General features: G+C 37.1%; 1 protein-coding gene across 1 annotated transcript in view; it reads left to right on the forward strand.

Annotated features, from left to right (window-relative positions):
* LOC134368539 (gamma-aminobutyric acid receptor subunit alpha-3-like) overlaps window positions 1-16407 on the forward strand; it is a 217567-nt gene that overhangs the window by 31054 nt on the left and 170106 nt on the right. Inside the window, exon 3 of the mRNA XM_063084975.1 lies at window positions 13522-13604. Coding sequence (XP_062941045.1) covers window positions 13522-13604 — 83 coding nt within the window. The remainder of the gene's footprint in view (window positions 1-13521; window positions 13605-16407) is intronic.

The raw sequence follows: 16407 nt of genomic DNA on the forward strand, positions 1-16407 counted from the left end.
GCTGGGACCATGGCGACGCTCCCGCTGCAAGTTCGGATCCTATATAGGAATGGCCAGTGCACCCACTGTCTGAGTGCCAGTCACAAAAAGGACAAAAAAAAAAAAACCAGAAAAAACAACAAAAAAAGCAGTGTCTTATGGTAAGTTTATGTTTAACTTTTTAAGAAACTACCAAAGTATTTTCTAAAGTGTGCTTTAGCATCATACATTTCCAGCAGCAATTTATGAGGTTTGTTTTCTCCAAATCCTTGTCAACATTTGATATTATCAGTCTTTTTTATTTTAGGCATTTTAGTGTGTATATATTTCATTGTGATTTTAATTTGCATTTTCCTAATGACTAATTATGATGAGCATCTTTTCATGTGCTTATTAGCCAACAGAATATCTTCTTTGATTAAATGTATATTTAAATATTTTCCTCATTTTTAAATAAGACTATTTTTTTCTCGTTATTGAGTTGTGTTATTTATATATTCTTAATACAAGTTTTGATTAGATATATTTTTCACAAATATATTCATCCACTCTGTGTCTTGTTTTTTTGTTTTGTTTTGTTCTTTTTTTTTTTTTTTTTTGGCAGCTGACTGGTACAGGGGTCGAATCCTGGACCTTGGTGTTACCAGCACCATGCTCTAACCAACTGAGCTAACTGGCCAGCCCTTCATTTCCTTGATGGTGTCTTTTGACAAGCAAAAGTTCTGAATTTTGATGAGCTTCAATTTATCATATTTTTTATTATATGGATTATGCTTACTGGTGTTGTATCTAAGAAATCTTTGCCTAACTCAAGGTAACAGACATTTTCTTACATTCTGCTTCAGAAGTTTTAGCTATTAAATTTAGGTCTATGATCTGTTGTTAGTTGATTTTTGCTTACGGCATGAGGTAAAGCTTCATGTTTATTTTTCTTTCTTGCATGTGGTTATCTAATTCTCTTAGCACTGTTTGTTTAAAAAGCTATTTTTTCTCCAGTGAATTGTCTTGGTTCCTTGATCAAAAATCAATTGACTATAAATATCAAAGTGTATTTCTGGATTTTCTATTCTTTTCCATTGGTCTGTACTATATATCTATAGTCCAAAACAGCACTATAATGATTACTGTAGCTTTATAGTATGTTTTAAAATTGGGAAGTAAAAGTAGTTACAATTTTTTTGAAAGGTGCTTTGGCTATTCTAGATCCTTTGTATTCTCATATTAATTTTAAAATCTGCTTGCCATCTCTACAAAAGGAAAAACCTTCTGGGTGGGATTTTAAAAGAAAGCAAGTTGAATCTATAGAGCAATTTGGAGAGAACTGACATCTTGATATAAGGTCTTCTAAATCTATTATCGCAGAATGTCTAAACATGTCATCTGCAAATAAAGACAGTTTTGATTTTTCTTTCTATTTTTTGTCTTATATTCTTTAGCTTGATTAATTATTTCGACAGCTTTTTTGCAATATAATTCACATGCCACACAATTCACCCTCTTGAAGTGTACAATTGAATGATTTTTAGTATATTCATAGTTGTGCAACCATCACCAATATCTAATTTCAGAACATTTTAGTCACCTCAAAAAAGAGACTGCATACCCATTAGCAATCAGTCCCCATTACTTTCCTCTTGAGACAGGTTAAAATCTTCAATAACAAATTGAATAAGAGAGAGCAAATATGCTTGCCTGATCTCACGGGGAAGTAATTTAGTCTTTCACTATTAAATATGATGCTACATATTTTTTTTGTAAAATGCCCTTTATCAGTTGAGAAAGTTGTCCTCTACTCCTAGATTTTTGAGAGTTTTAAATCATGAATGGGTGTTGCCTTTTATCTCCCTGATTTTGTTCTTGCCTTCCTTCAATTTATTCTCTACACAGCTGCCAGGATAATCTTGAAATGTCGGTTAGATCAAGTCACCCTTCTAATCAGAATCTGGCAATGGTTCCACATTTCACTCAGAATGAAAGCCGAAAGAAAATCTCCTAGGAGGCCTTATACTATCTAGTCTGTACCTCACAGTTTCCTCTTTGAACTCAACTATAAGTCTTCTCTCTTGAACTCCCAACTGTAGCCACAGTAGCCTAGCTGCTATTCTTTGAACATACTGGACACACTTCTACCTCAGGTTCTTTGCATTTGCTACACCTTCTTTGAGTGCTTTTCTCCCAGGTTTCCACAAAGCTCATTCACTCATCTTCAGGTCATTGCTCATATGTCACCCATTCAGTGAGACACTCCCTGAACACTCTATTGAAAACTGCATTTTTTCCCTAATACTCTCTACGTATATCTTTTTATTTTTCTTTCTGGGCCATATTACCTTTTTATATACTAAATAATTAACTTATTTATCGTTTTTAGTTTTTGTCTAACCCCTATTCAAATGAGAGCTCTAAGTGGGCAACAATTTTGGTATGTTCACTGATGTACTTATAAGGTTTAGAACAATACCTAGCACACAGCAGGTGATCAATAAATATTTGTTGAATACACCAGCAGGTCAAGAAACTTTTAGTCAGCTCTGTCCCAGACAAGTTGGGTAGTTTGGGGCAAGTTTCTTCCCTTCTGTTTTCTCATACATAAAATATATGAGAAGATAAACTGGATGCTTTCTATAAGGTTCTTTCGGCTGGAAAATTCTGAGAAATGAATTATATGCCCATAGAAGGGGATAGATTGGTATATTATGTTATTAATGAGTAATATTAACATGTTATTTTGCCTGGAACCCAAGGAATATCTGAACCTCGTGTCACCCAACATACACCTACTCTCTGAAAGGTCCCCATAGAAATATATGCCTTTAGAAAAGTCATTTAGTAATTCATTCTTTCAGTGGATATTTATTGAACACCTATAACGTGCTAGGTACTTCACTAGGTTCTTGGCACACATTAAAAATGATAGAAAAATTCCTAACCTTATAGTAAGGAAAGAAAGAAAATAGATGATAAATAGAATAGAATAAAATAAAATAGCATGTTGCACGTTAGGTGCTATGGAAGAAGACAGAGCATGGTAAGGTTTACTAGCCATGGTGTGGGTAGTAAACTGAGTGGAGGGCAGGGTAAGCCTCATTCCACAGGTGCTGATCAAGCAGAGACTTGAAATAAGGCAGGAATTAGTCAACCAGGTACTTGAAAGAAAAGCTTTCGAGGCAGAGAGCATAGTAAGTGCAAAGGCCATGATGTGAGAGAGCTTGACATGTTTAAAGAGCTGGAGCAGCGTGAACAAGAGAGGGCATAACAGGAGATAAGCAAGAGAGGAAGAGAAAATGAGATCATGCCAGATCTCTTAGCCGTTGTCAGAACTTTGGCTTTTGCTCTGTATGAAATGGGGAAACACTAGAAGGCTGTCGTGTAGAGAATATATTGCAAGAGGGAAGGGGGAAAGCAGAGAGACAAGTTAGTCAGCAATAAAACTTTAACTTATTACTGTGGTGGGATAAAAACTGTTCAGCAGCAAAGGGAAAGGTGACAAAGGAGTCAGAATGTGACAAAACAGTAAAATGAGGATAACTGAGGAGTGTGTGTGTGTGTGTGTGTGTGTGTGTGTGTGTATGTGTGTATGTGTGTGTGTGTGTGTGTATACACAGGGCTGAAAAGGGCCATCTGTGTCCTCCTTCCCCAAAGAAGGGGATTTCCGGGATTGCCTCTTATTTTCTATCTGGTCTTCGCATAGGAATCAAAGCTGGCCAAACTCTGGATTGCAACTGGAGCCCTAAGATCTGCATGTCACATTTTGAGGGGGTCTCTGACCTTTTTCTTTTTCTTGACAAACCCGTTAAAGACTACTAGCAAAAATACAACCAAACTTAGTAGCGCTCCGAAAATGAGTCCATGCAGAAGGAGATGGGTTGGAAAAGGAGACAGGAGAGGGAACATTTTACAGGGTTTGTTTATCTTGCTGATCTCAAGTCAGAGGCAACTATTTTACCTAAAGGCTCTGATTCTGCCCCAGCTCTCTTTCTGAAATTATTTTCTGTGTATAATATAGTAATGATGGCAATAATTTTCTAGAGTAGCAAAAGCTTCTGGCTTCTTTTTTCTGACTTGTGCCCCACAACATCCTGTAAATCTATGAAGTTGTTGAATGGAGAAATGTTATGTAGGGACAGGGGTTATTGTCTATATTCTTTTTATAGGTCAAGGAACTGAAGTTGAGAAAATTTCAGTCCCTAAAGACAGTTTGACTTATTTTTCCTCCTAAATATTTTTAGTGTCTCTTTCCATCTTTACTGCTAATCTCTTAGTTCACATCCCTATTGTCTCTTAACTGGATTGCAGTGATATCTACCTCACAGATTTGCCACTCTGTAGTTGTTCCCCTCCAGCCCATAATTCCATAAGTTAAATGGCAATTTTCAAGCCATGACCACTGAGTTATCTTGTAAGAGAAATGGTGCTTGCTAATAAAACCAAACCAAAACAAAAAATATAGTATCTTTATCCCAGTCCCCGGAATGATCTTCTTGAAAGACCAATCTTACCTTGCCAGTTATTAGTTAAAGACCTAGAAAGTAAATCTCCTTGCTTAGTGTGATGCCCATAGCTCTGGACATCTGACTCTAGCCTCGTCTCCCACCACTTCTCAGCTATCCTCAATCCTAGCCCTTATACCCTTCCCTCTAGTCCTAGTGGATCACCAACCATTACTCAGATAGGCCAGATTTGTTCATGCCTTTGTGCTTTAGCATATGTAACATTCTTCAGAATGCCTTTTTTGCCTCGTCCTACTTTGCCTTTAAGCTTCATCTTATGTGACCTATAAAGCCTTCTATGATGGCCTAAAGCATAATAGTTTCTTCATCTTCTGTATACCCACCTATCATAGAACTTGATACGCTGTGTTGAGACTGTGCACATATGTGTTATTCCTCTTAGATAATAAGCTCATCTGAGACTGGGTCCACATATCTTGCCTGATATACTGTGAGTGTTCATGAATATTTGTTGGATGAATGAATGAACACAAGATCTTTGCAGTGAGATTAGGCAGGAGAATGAGCCTGGAACAGAGTAAGTATAAGTTAATTGAATAAATTAATAAATGTATTTTAGCTTCTGTGACTGCAGTTAAGTACATATTCTCTTCATCTCTAGATTTAGGGGGCTCTGTTCATGTGAGGACTCTTTGGAGGTCAGTCCCCATCCTGTGGCAGAGACTCCTTATTCTGATGTCAAAATTTTTTGTCAATGACCTGGCAAGCCTCCAGGGCTAGGGGAAAATATTATTTTATAGAGATTAGAAAATGTAGTATTTGAAAGAAAAACTTAGATATTGTCAGCCATAGGATGAATGACAAAACTGAGGCTAACAAAACACAGCTCTGGAAGAAACTAGCAGGAAAATCAAGCTCAGTGGCATTCTACTCAGCCAGCCTCTAGGTGGCCAAATGGCCAGCATCCCAATCCTGCTGATTGCTAAAGCTGATGGATGTGTAACATCCTAACAAATGATCACAGCAGCAATAGTAGATATTGCTCAAAGCAGGCTAACTAAAACAAATGCCCATGTGTGTATTAGCAAGAACCCAAGGCTGTAAGTCAGAAACCAGGTGTGTGCCCTTCAGCAAATACTTACCCATCTTTTATTTTCAGTATCCCGATCTAAACAGTAAGTGGTTGGAACTATATGGCAGAGATCCTTGCAGCTCAAACTAATCCCCTGAATATTTGCAAAATTTTCCATGTGTCTTGGGTGAGAACTCAGTTCTCAAGCCAGCCTGCAATATTCCACCAATCTGACGTCTATTTTTAAGGCATAAAGGGGGTTTTGTGACTCAAAGAACCAGACACAAAAGAAATGTATTTTACTGAGAAACCTGCTTCCTGTGTTGGATACTAAAAAGATCCCATAAGGATTTAATAAAGAAGATTGTGTTCCTTCTCTACACTTACATTATTATTTCCAAGATACTGCCTCTAATGAGTAATGCCAAGAGGTGTTGCTTTGTGTTGCTTCACTCCTCACGGATTTGTCACCCCACTTCCCCTGGGTGACGGAAATGCAAATAAATGATTACTCAAAGCCCATCTGTACTGAGCAGTGAGAGGCCCCAAAGTGGTTAATCTCCCACTGAACCCTCAAGTGAGAGGCATTCCTTTCTTGGGAAAGTAACACCGAATTAGGGTTCTCATCCTGCTTTTATTTTCCAGACCAGGAAGTTACAGGAAGAGACATAGATAGAGTTATAGTTTAACAGTATAGGCTGGTAACTTTCAGTGAAACAAGACAGATGACATTCTGGTAAGGCTATCAACCAAAGCTTGATCTTAGCAAACATTCCTTCTTATAGCAATTTCTCAGTATCTTTACATAACAATCAGTAACTAGTCTGTCTTTGAGACTGCAACCAGCTGTGCCACAATTCTTATCTGGTAACAGAGATTTACAGCCTGAGTAAAATTTCCAGTCCTCTGCAAGGTTAATATTTGAAACTGCAAGACTTTGGAAAACCAGGCCCTGTAAAGTACATATGCTTTATAGTATATTCCACATCTCCCCCATTTTATTTATTTAAAAGAAAAAGAAAAAGCTATAGATCAGTTTGGCATAGTCAAGACAAAAAGCATTTGGTTAATGCAAAGTTAGTATCATTTAGCATGGCAAGTCCTTTTAATTTACTTCAGTTGAGGACTGATGATGTCATCACCTCTTAGGGCAGCTGCAGCGGCATCACTCCAGGTGCTGTGAATTGGGTGTAATTAATAATTGTTGAAACTCTGGGAAAGGTATTCTGCTCACATAGTTGATTCTGAGTCCAGAGATTTTGTTAATGTTAAAACTGTCCAGGACATTACTGTTTCCAAAGTGTTTAGTCTTTTGTAAATTTTTGATCAATTACAAGTCTTTTGTTTAAGAACCTGATGTCTCATCCAAGTTACAAACACCCTCTTTAAGGCCAAGAAAATTTAGAGAACTGCTTTTGCAGAGAAGACGTCATTTCCCCCTTTATGATCAAGGCATTCCTCATAAAAACATTGATGATCAATATCTTGATTGGAAAGGTCTTACTTTTCCTTGCATAAATCTCTTGGTGTTGGGAAGGCTCTTTCCCAGGTGGTGATTGAAAGAAACATCTCAGCTCACTTTCTTACAGTGATCTGTCCCACGTTCCTGGGAATGCTGTTTCCCAGGTTGTGTTTTGTCCCCCGTCAGGTGAAACATGAACAGCAGGATGAAGCAGCGCCAGGCCATATTTATGGCAACATAAAAAAGGGGTCAGCAACATGGAAATGACACACGCTATCTTGTATCCAAAGTTTTAAATTATATCCTGTTATAAGGAGAGAGAGAGTAAATTTTCATTGAACTTATAAAAATAGCCACATTGCCATAATGATTATAAGGATACTTAAAGTTATTAAATTTTGGGCGGGGGTTAAATAGGGAAAAAACAAATGCTTTTATCTCTGTTTTAAATGACATTTTACCAAACTGTTGTTAGTTATAGATAGATGAAGAGAGAGGGAGAGTTTTCTTACATTTGCAAAAACATTAGGAGAACCAGCAGTGTTTTAAAATAAGGAAATTGTAAAAACCCATAATACTTTTTAATTAGTTTACCAATTAACATTTTTTGTTTTGACCTTTGTGCACAATTTCACAAACCCATCCGTTTTTTCATTAGAATTTTGGAACTTCATTTTAAAGCTATGAACTCAAAGTTTGTCAGAAACTGTACCTATCAGAGTTTTTTCATGAAATATTTGAAGACATAACATTTTAAAATTATAATTAAACCAAGATTATGACCGATAGCATATATATCAAGACACAGATATCTAAGAACCTTACAACATTTTGGAACACATATCCATAACACCTTCAGTACTGACAATGCTTTCCCATATAGTTTAATTTATTAAATAAGCCAATTAGTTCTGATACATCTTTTATATATCCTTTGAGAAACTCCAGGTCCCTTGGAATTTCTCAAAGTTATTTTAAACTTTTAGAATTTCGTGTTGGAAAGCTTTGTTAAATAACAAAAGGCTTAAAACATTTAGTTGAATAAGATCACAAATTACTACAGAAAATAAAACCAAAGTGACAAACAGATTCAAAAGCAGAGAGCACAAGAACTTATCATGAAATAAGTTTTTAAAATCAGTTATCTAAGGGAGAAAGAAAACCTTTTACAATTTTGTATTAAGAGCAATTAAGTGTTGTTTTTTTCTTTTCTTTTTTTTTTTTTTAAGAAAATCTGGTTGTTCCATCGCAGGAGAGCAAATTCTAACTCTGTATTAGAATACTACTGACATTAATTTTTAGAAAAACTCACATAATTAGTTTTTAAATCAAGTTAAATTTTTTGCTATAAACCCTTTTAACAAACTTATTTACATAAACCATTATCAAGACTTACTCATGCATTCTGTTTTTGTCCTATACTTCCTACTTTCTAAATAGCCAGTCGTTTTACTCTAGGACAAAAATACACTGTACTAGATGCTTTCTTACATAAAAATTATTTTTCTTTCTCTTTAGCCCTTCCAACCATAGCCATATCCCCACATCCATAACCTTCTTTAAATTACCTCCTCTTTACATACTTGTTTCTTTTTAATTGATGTTAAATTAGCCTAATTTGTCTAAAAATTATACATAAAATGGGTTTTTTTGTATTTAGCTTTTTTTGGTTTTGGCGGGGTTTACAACTTAAAAGCGTCTAGCAAAGACAAATGTAGCCCTGTTTGATTAGTAAACTCAGGCACCAATGTGTGTTGCTAATATACATTCAGGTTAGTAAATAGGCGTCCATTTATCAGAGCAAATTATACAAAGCCCATTTTTAGTTTTAGCTAAATTTACCAAATACATATTTATGGTTTCCCAGTCAAAAACTCGGTGTATTAGATTTATACCCTTATCAGTTAATGTTAACTAGGGCCTATGTGATATTTGGCATAGGTTTCTTTTCACTAGCCATTTCAGGTCCCAGGTTTCCACCTGGCATTTGGAGCCATGTGGAATCCAGAGAGGCAGAGGGAAGTATTCACTCTCTATGTCTAAAAGATATTGTCTCTCCCAGCATGGCCAGGAGGCAGAGCCAAGATAACAAGGAGACATATTGACCTAGAGACAAATTTAGGTAAAAGGTTTGAATCAAATTTTGAATATATATTTATCAAAACTTTAGAAGATTTAAGTCATGTGAACTTGAAAAGTATACTTATTTATTTAATGAGCATGCATTAATTATAAGCCAATTTGGTACCTTGCACATAAAGCGATTACACAAACAGACATGAACATATAGACAAAACATATGTCTTACACACGCATATATGCAGACATAAACAACAAGAACAAAGATCTTATAGGTTTTGTTTAAGATGTAATAAAAAGCTCATTAGTAAAAAGGACAGTCAGGTTTAGATTTTGTTTTTTCCAAAAGACTTATTGGCGAGGGCTCATCTTGCCTTAAAGAAAGCAAGATAACAAATTTACATTGTAAAGCAAAGTATGCAAGCCTTTTCACGAAGATGCAGAGAAGATTTTCTTCCTTTAAGAAGATAGCATACATGATGAGACTAGAAGATAATTTAGAAGTCTGTTTAAGATAACTAAGTGGATGCCAGAAAATTTGAGACCATCTAGTTAAACAGGTAGATTTTAGGTTAGTTTTAGTTTCTTAAATGAGTTACTAAGCTCAAGAGCTGAGCCACGAATCAGAGATGAAACCATTTGAATCTTGAGGTTTTTAGGAGAAGAGCAGTAGACCCAAAAGGGGTCTGGTTGGCCCCATGGCTGCTTTTCTTCATGAAACTCATGAGTCTTCAGCGAAAGAGAGTAGCACATGCAGTTAAGAAAAGAACCACTGCTTTTAAGAGAGGAGAGAGGCATCGTGCAGATAAGAACATGCTCAAAGAATACCAACACTATAAAGAAATATTAACTTCGTTTACTTTAGATTGTCCAATTTAAAGCTCTCTCAGTCACTGGCAAAGATTAAGTTTTATCCTTTTTTGGTGACATAAACATGTCTTAGTTTTTCGTTAAGGTCTTGGATAGGTCTCAGAGTGATTTGACATAGATTACCAGTTGTTAGGTGGGAAGCCTTAACAAGACCCGTAGCATAATTAACCAGTGACCAATTTGTTCACAAATTTTTATGTTAAGGCTCCCTTCCTTGACGTATCAAGGACATGGTTATTTAACATCCACTAACAGTTTTATAAGATGCCATTCAGTTACTTACAGCCTGCTGCTTTAAGGAGACATTGGAGTTGTAATGTATGTTCAGTCTCCCCTTTCGTTAATGAATATCCATATTTTAAAAGTAAAGAGAATAAAAAAATACCTCCAGGCTTGAAAAAGTCTAACTTTGACCTGCCACAGGTGTGCAACATGCGTTTCCCTTATTAGAGACTACCTTGCTGGGATGAATGGACGTCCTATTCCTCTCTAATGTTTGGCAGGTCAGCCTCCGACCCATGGAGAACATCCTCAAATGGGGCACCATTTTGTTGCTTTGTGTTGCTTCGTCCCCCATGGATTTGTCTCCCCACTTCCCCTGGGTGACGGAGATGCAAAGGATTACTCAAAGCCCATCTGTAGTGAGCAGTGAGAGGCCCCGAAGTGGTTAATCTCCTGCCCGAACCCTCAAACCAGAGGCATTCCTTCCTTGGGAAATTAAAGCCAAATTGGGGTTCTCTTCCTGCATTTATTTTCCAGACCAGGAAGTTACAGGAAGAGACATAGGTGGGGTTACAGTTTAACAGTATAGGCTGGTAACTTTTCAGTGAAACAAGCCAGATGACATTCCAGTAGACAATTAAGTGGACTTATCAACAAAAGCTCGACCTTAGCAAACATTCCTTCTTATAGCAATTTCTCAGTATCTTTACATAACAATCAGTAACTAGTCTGTCTTTGAGACTGCAGCCTGCTGTGCCACAATTCTTATCTTGTAACAGAGATTTACAGCCTGAGGAAAATTTCCAGTCCTCTGCAAGGTTAATATTTGAAACTGCAAGATTTTGGAAGACCAGGCCCTGTGAAGTACATATGCTTTTTAGTCTATTCCACAAAGGGGAAATTTTATGTCGACCTAGCAGTCCTGAGGACGTGGAGAATAAAAGACCATAACAAATAGATTATCAAGGCAGAATGCAAAGGTAGTGATTTCTGATTACGAACAGAACTGATTTATAATAACTTCTATCTTCCTTCCCATCCACTTTTCATTCATCACACCTAAGCACAGAGCAGAAAGGAAAAAGCAGATGTTTGTGGGGGCGGGGTACTTCACAGCCCAATTATGTTGTGCTCTTTTCATTGCATCTTAAACACATCCTAATACTTTCTGACCTTCTGAGTCACACTGTCTTCCCTTCTTGTCTTTCCTCTCTCCCTACACCTATCTATGACTTTCATACCCCTTCAAGCTTTCTCTGCAACAGAAACACCCTGAATGTACCCAGGCGAATGTACTCAACTCCTGCCTCATGTTAATAGCTAACTGCATATGTGTGTGTTATCTTTCTCCTATAACAGTAGTCATTGTGCGGGCAGAGATTGTGCCTCGTGCCTCTGATTGTTCCTTCTTTCCTTGGTATCTCACCTTATACACAGGAAATGTTTACTTAAAGGTAACCAGAGATCATTAGAGCATCCCTCATATGACTGAAGGATTCCTGAGGAGCCGAGGAGACATTTACCCTCAGATGAATAGAAGATAGCTGATGTAGAAAAAATACTGGATTTGCACTCTAGCTTTTTAGGTTGTGTGACTCTGAGCAAATCACTTTAACTCCATGAATTCTCATCACTGAAGTAGGGATGATGATAATGCTTGCTTGCAATACGTCCTTCACAGGGTCACTATGGGAAGCAAATGGCGTAAATAGAATATTTGGTTCCAGGAAACCAGGATCTCTACATTGCAAAAGTCAGGGGCAGGTCTGAATGGAATTATTAAAGAGAGTGTGCTTTAAAAGTTGTAACATGCCGTGAGCATCTCATGGGTTATTAGCAATGATTATCATGATAGTAATTATACATCGAACATACCGTACCTTCCTGAACATGTGGATGTTTGTAATTTTACATTAAATATCTCTTGGTATCTCGCTCTCAGCAACCGAAGAGAGGTAGTATTAGGCAACACTAGCCTGGGGATATCCTCTTGTTAGGATCTTGCTTCCTGACACTATTACAGTAGCACTGGGGTTGAGGAGAGTGAGAAATGGATACTCTGCACATGAGATTCTTACAGGCATTTCTTTACTTATTGCTCCAGCAGGGCACTTCCCCAAAAGGTTTCTTCAGTAATCACCTAGAAACGAGACATATTCTTGTCAGTCTGATATATTGATGCTTTATTAAGCAGGACATCTGGTCCCAAGGAATACTTGGGTCCTAAAAAGATATGAACAAAAGTGCCTGTCCAAGGGAGGAGGCTATTGGGGGAATGAGTGACACTATAATTCATGAGCATCTTCTCACCTTATCAGAACTCTAAGAGGAAGGCAGGGATTGTGTCCAGTATAACCAGGAGGTATAAAGGCTAGACAGAAATAGCTCGTCAGCACTAGATTCCAAAGAACTCCGAATTTTTTTTTTTCTATGTGGGATCTATTTCCACATAGAAGGCTTCTATCTAGGCAAAGAAAAGTTGAGCCTCAAATAATTTGAAAGAAATCAGAGGGGAAACCTTGGAATAGATTGGAATAGATTATTTAGACTTAATTATTTGGCTTAATTATTTAGACTAATGCAGAGGAATGAGCTTGTGGACATGGCAAATTATACCTCATCCAGATCATCGCTGAAGAATCCATGCATAATTTCTCCCACATGTTGCCTCTGTTGAGAAAGCATGAGCTTTTTAAACTTGACCTCTGAGGTTTCTGATGTCCTTCATTACCTTTGCATTTTTTTCTGGAGTGGCCAGTTGCTCTGTGCGTGCGTGTGTGTGTGTGTGTATGTGTGTGTGTGTGTGTGTGTGTGTGTGTGTGTTCTCCAAGAGCCATCTCTTTCAACAAAGCTATAGCAGTTCCTACGAACTGCAGAACCATCTTTTGTGTCTGTCTGTTCACCATCATGGTAAAGATACTCTTTCTGCACATCTTTCCTCTCCAGTGCAATCTTTAAATTGGTAAACTGGCACAATAGCCTGCTGAGAAGAATTATTTCAGAAATAATTAAACTGTGATCAGTAGTGAATGAGTCAGAATCTGCTGTTTCCAAGTTTCTTGGGGGTTGTCTAAGGAAGTACAGGTAGGGAAGATAACATATTTGTTACTAAAGGTGGCGGGTGGGATTCAGATCTGAACTAAAAATGTGAATACTCGATGCTGCCTTGAGAGACTGTCTAGTTCATTTAATTTATCCCTTGTGTTCATGAAGACTTGACTCTCCTTTGTGTTCATAAAGATTGAGTCTCAGTGAACCTAAGCCAAACAAATTCCCCTGTTATTCTTAGAAGCATCCCACTGCTGATGAGTGGGAACTCAGGCCATGTTTATTTTATTTAACATTTATTTTAACTTAGTTTCATTTTCTCTTCTTCTTTCTTTTAGGTTAACTATTCATGCCGAGTGTCCCATGCATTTGGAAGATTTTCCCATGGATGTGCATGCCTGCCCACTGAAGTTTGGAAGCTGTTCGTATTTTCTCACTTTTTAAAAATCATCTTTTCCCAAAAGAAACATAACATATCCTATTCCGTCACCTAGGAGTTTCTAAAGCTGACGCCTGTAATCAGGCTGCTATGAGAGTGAGTTATGGAAGTGGGGTTGAATATTACTTACTGATCAGGAGGAGGAGACAGCCTTTAATAGTTTTCTTCCTAAGCAGCAAACGTTATTTCAGCATTTCTAATTTCTCTGTCATTATATTGAAACATTAACATCTGTTTCCTATTGCCCAGAGGATAGAGCAAGAGAGAACTGATAAAGTATAGTAGCAGCTTTCTAAGGATAAGATCTCTCAAACAAAATGTGTTTACATTTTTTGAAATGTCTATTCTACCTGCGTCTTTTTATACCTCTGTCCAGTTTTCAGTAGTAGATGGTAGACAGGAAGAAACTCTGGAGATTTGCTCATTTTTGAGAGTACTGCCTTTGCCGGTAGCTATAAATTTTACAGAGAAAAGAATAGATACATAGTCCATTTTCGAATAAACTAGGAAAATCAAAATTGAATAGAATTTGTGTTTCTGAATCTAAGAATTTTAGAGTAAGTTTCATATAGGGAGTCATCAGTAATATATCAAGATATGTGTTGAGCATGTCTAAATTAGATTGAGCTTTGTGTTTCGAAATTGAAAGTGCATTTGAAAAGACCTGAATAATTATGTACGACATATTTTTTCAGTCATTAGTATGTCAAATATTTACAGAAAGTCTCTCGTGTACCAGGCTCTGTTCTATGAACTTGGAATGTATCCATAAATAAAACAAATCCCCTGCCCTTATGGAGCTTATATTATAGAGAGGATATAGATGGCAAAAGATACAATAAGTACAATGTATTTTGTAAAGTGAGAAGAACCATGGGAAAACATAAAAGTACTAAAGGATAAGAGGAATCAGTCATGCCTAGGTGAAGAATATGTGTTGTCATTGGAACTGAAAATAGGGTGATCAGATCACCCTTTTTTAAAAGAGTGACATTTGAACAGACATTTTGAGGAAGTAAAGAGGTTAACAGTGCAGATATCTGTGTAAATAGTGCTCCAGCTAGAAGGAACAGCCAGGAAAAAGACCTTAATTCAGAAAAGTATCTGGCTTATCCTAAGAACATTAATGTCATCAATGTGGCTGGCCAGAGTGAGTAAGGGGGAAAGCACTAGGAGAGGGTGAGATCAAAGAAGGGGCCTTGTCATCTAGAGTGTTTTAGGACACTAAAGTGCTTTGGATTATATTATGAGGGAAAATGGGGAGTGATTGGAGTATTTTGGACAAAAGGATGACATTATCTGACTTATGTTTGTAAATAATTACTAGTTATTTTAAAAATAATATAAGTAGGGCCAACCCCGTGGCACACTCGGGAGAGTGCGGCGCTGGGAGCACAGCAGTGCTCCTGCTGCGGGTTCGGATCCTATATAGGGATGGCCGGTTCGCTCACTGGCTGAGTGCGGTCACCAAAACGGACAAAAGAAATAATAATAATAATATAAGTAGTGGAAGGATCAAAGCACAGAATCCAGTTAGGTTATTGCAGTATTTCAGGTGAGAAATTATGGTGGCTCAGATCAGAGTGATAGTAGTAAAAGTGATGAAAAGTGGCCTGATTTGGGATAGTATCGTGAAGAGAGATCCAAAAGGATCCCCATGGATTAGATGGGGAATATTACAAAAAATTCATTGGTGACCTGCAGATTTTTGTCCTAATGGATTTGTTATAAAATGAGATGAGTATTACTTCCATTCTGGTTAGGACAGAGTTGTTTGTCAGTGACCAGTGGTCCCATTATGAACAATTAGAAGACCTAGAAGCAATGAGGATTGAAGAGACTAAAATTATGCAGAAAGGGGAGAACCTCTCATAGTTGAATTTGTGACCTTCAGCTTCTTCATCCCTGGGGGAATTTGACAACTATGGCCCTCAATTACAGCTTGGATTCAAGTTTTAGCTACAGGCATAGGGCTGATACTGGTGGATAGGAAAAAAAAAAATCAGCAGTGCTTTCAATGGTCACATAGGGCTAGGGAGACAAAAGTAAAGATAGCGCTAAAAGGTCTCAAACTCTTGGCTGTTACTCACTTCAGTACAGTTGCTAAATTTTGAATTTGTGCAGAGCATGAGGCAAAAAACTAATATAAGAAATCTTTAAAAGCAGAGCTGCCTTTCTTGGAGATTCCCAATGCTAAAAACAACAACAACAAAAAACAAACAAACAAACAAAATGTGACATGCCAGGCTATCAACATAAAACCCCAAAGAGCTACGTTCTAGTTATGCTGTGAACATAGTTAGCTATGTTCTCTGTTCCAGCAGAGACAGACCAGATTTAACCAAAACTTTAACCTATAACACAGCGCAGTCCTTTATAGGATTTAGGTGATAATTCTCTCCACACGTTACTGCATAGTAAAGGAAAAAATGAAGCCTCTCTGGTAGAAGAGAAGCTTCCAAGTAAAAACTCTACAGTTTTATACACAGTGTTTGGAATTCAATAAAAAAAAATCACTAGGCATATGAATAGGCAGGACCATATGACTTAAAACCAAGATTTAAAAAGTAAAACAAATATGTGGAGACAGACCTACAGGTGATCCAGATATCAGAGTTTGTAGACACGAACTTTAAAAAACTATGGTTAATATGTTCAAGAAAAAAGGGATAAAGATGAATAGAACAGATAAAAGAGAAAATTTCAACAGAAGATTGTAATGTACAAAGAGGAATCAACTGGAAATTACTTACAGAAAAATATAATATCTAAAATTCAGAATTTA

Source organism: Cynocephalus volans, chromosome X (genome assembly GCF_027409185.1).
Source record: "Cynocephalus volans isolate mCynVol1 chromosome X, mCynVol1.pri, whole genome shotgun sequence".
NCBI classification, from domain to species: Eukaryota; Metazoa; Chordata; class Mammalia; order Dermoptera; family Cynocephalidae; genus Cynocephalus; species Cynocephalus volans.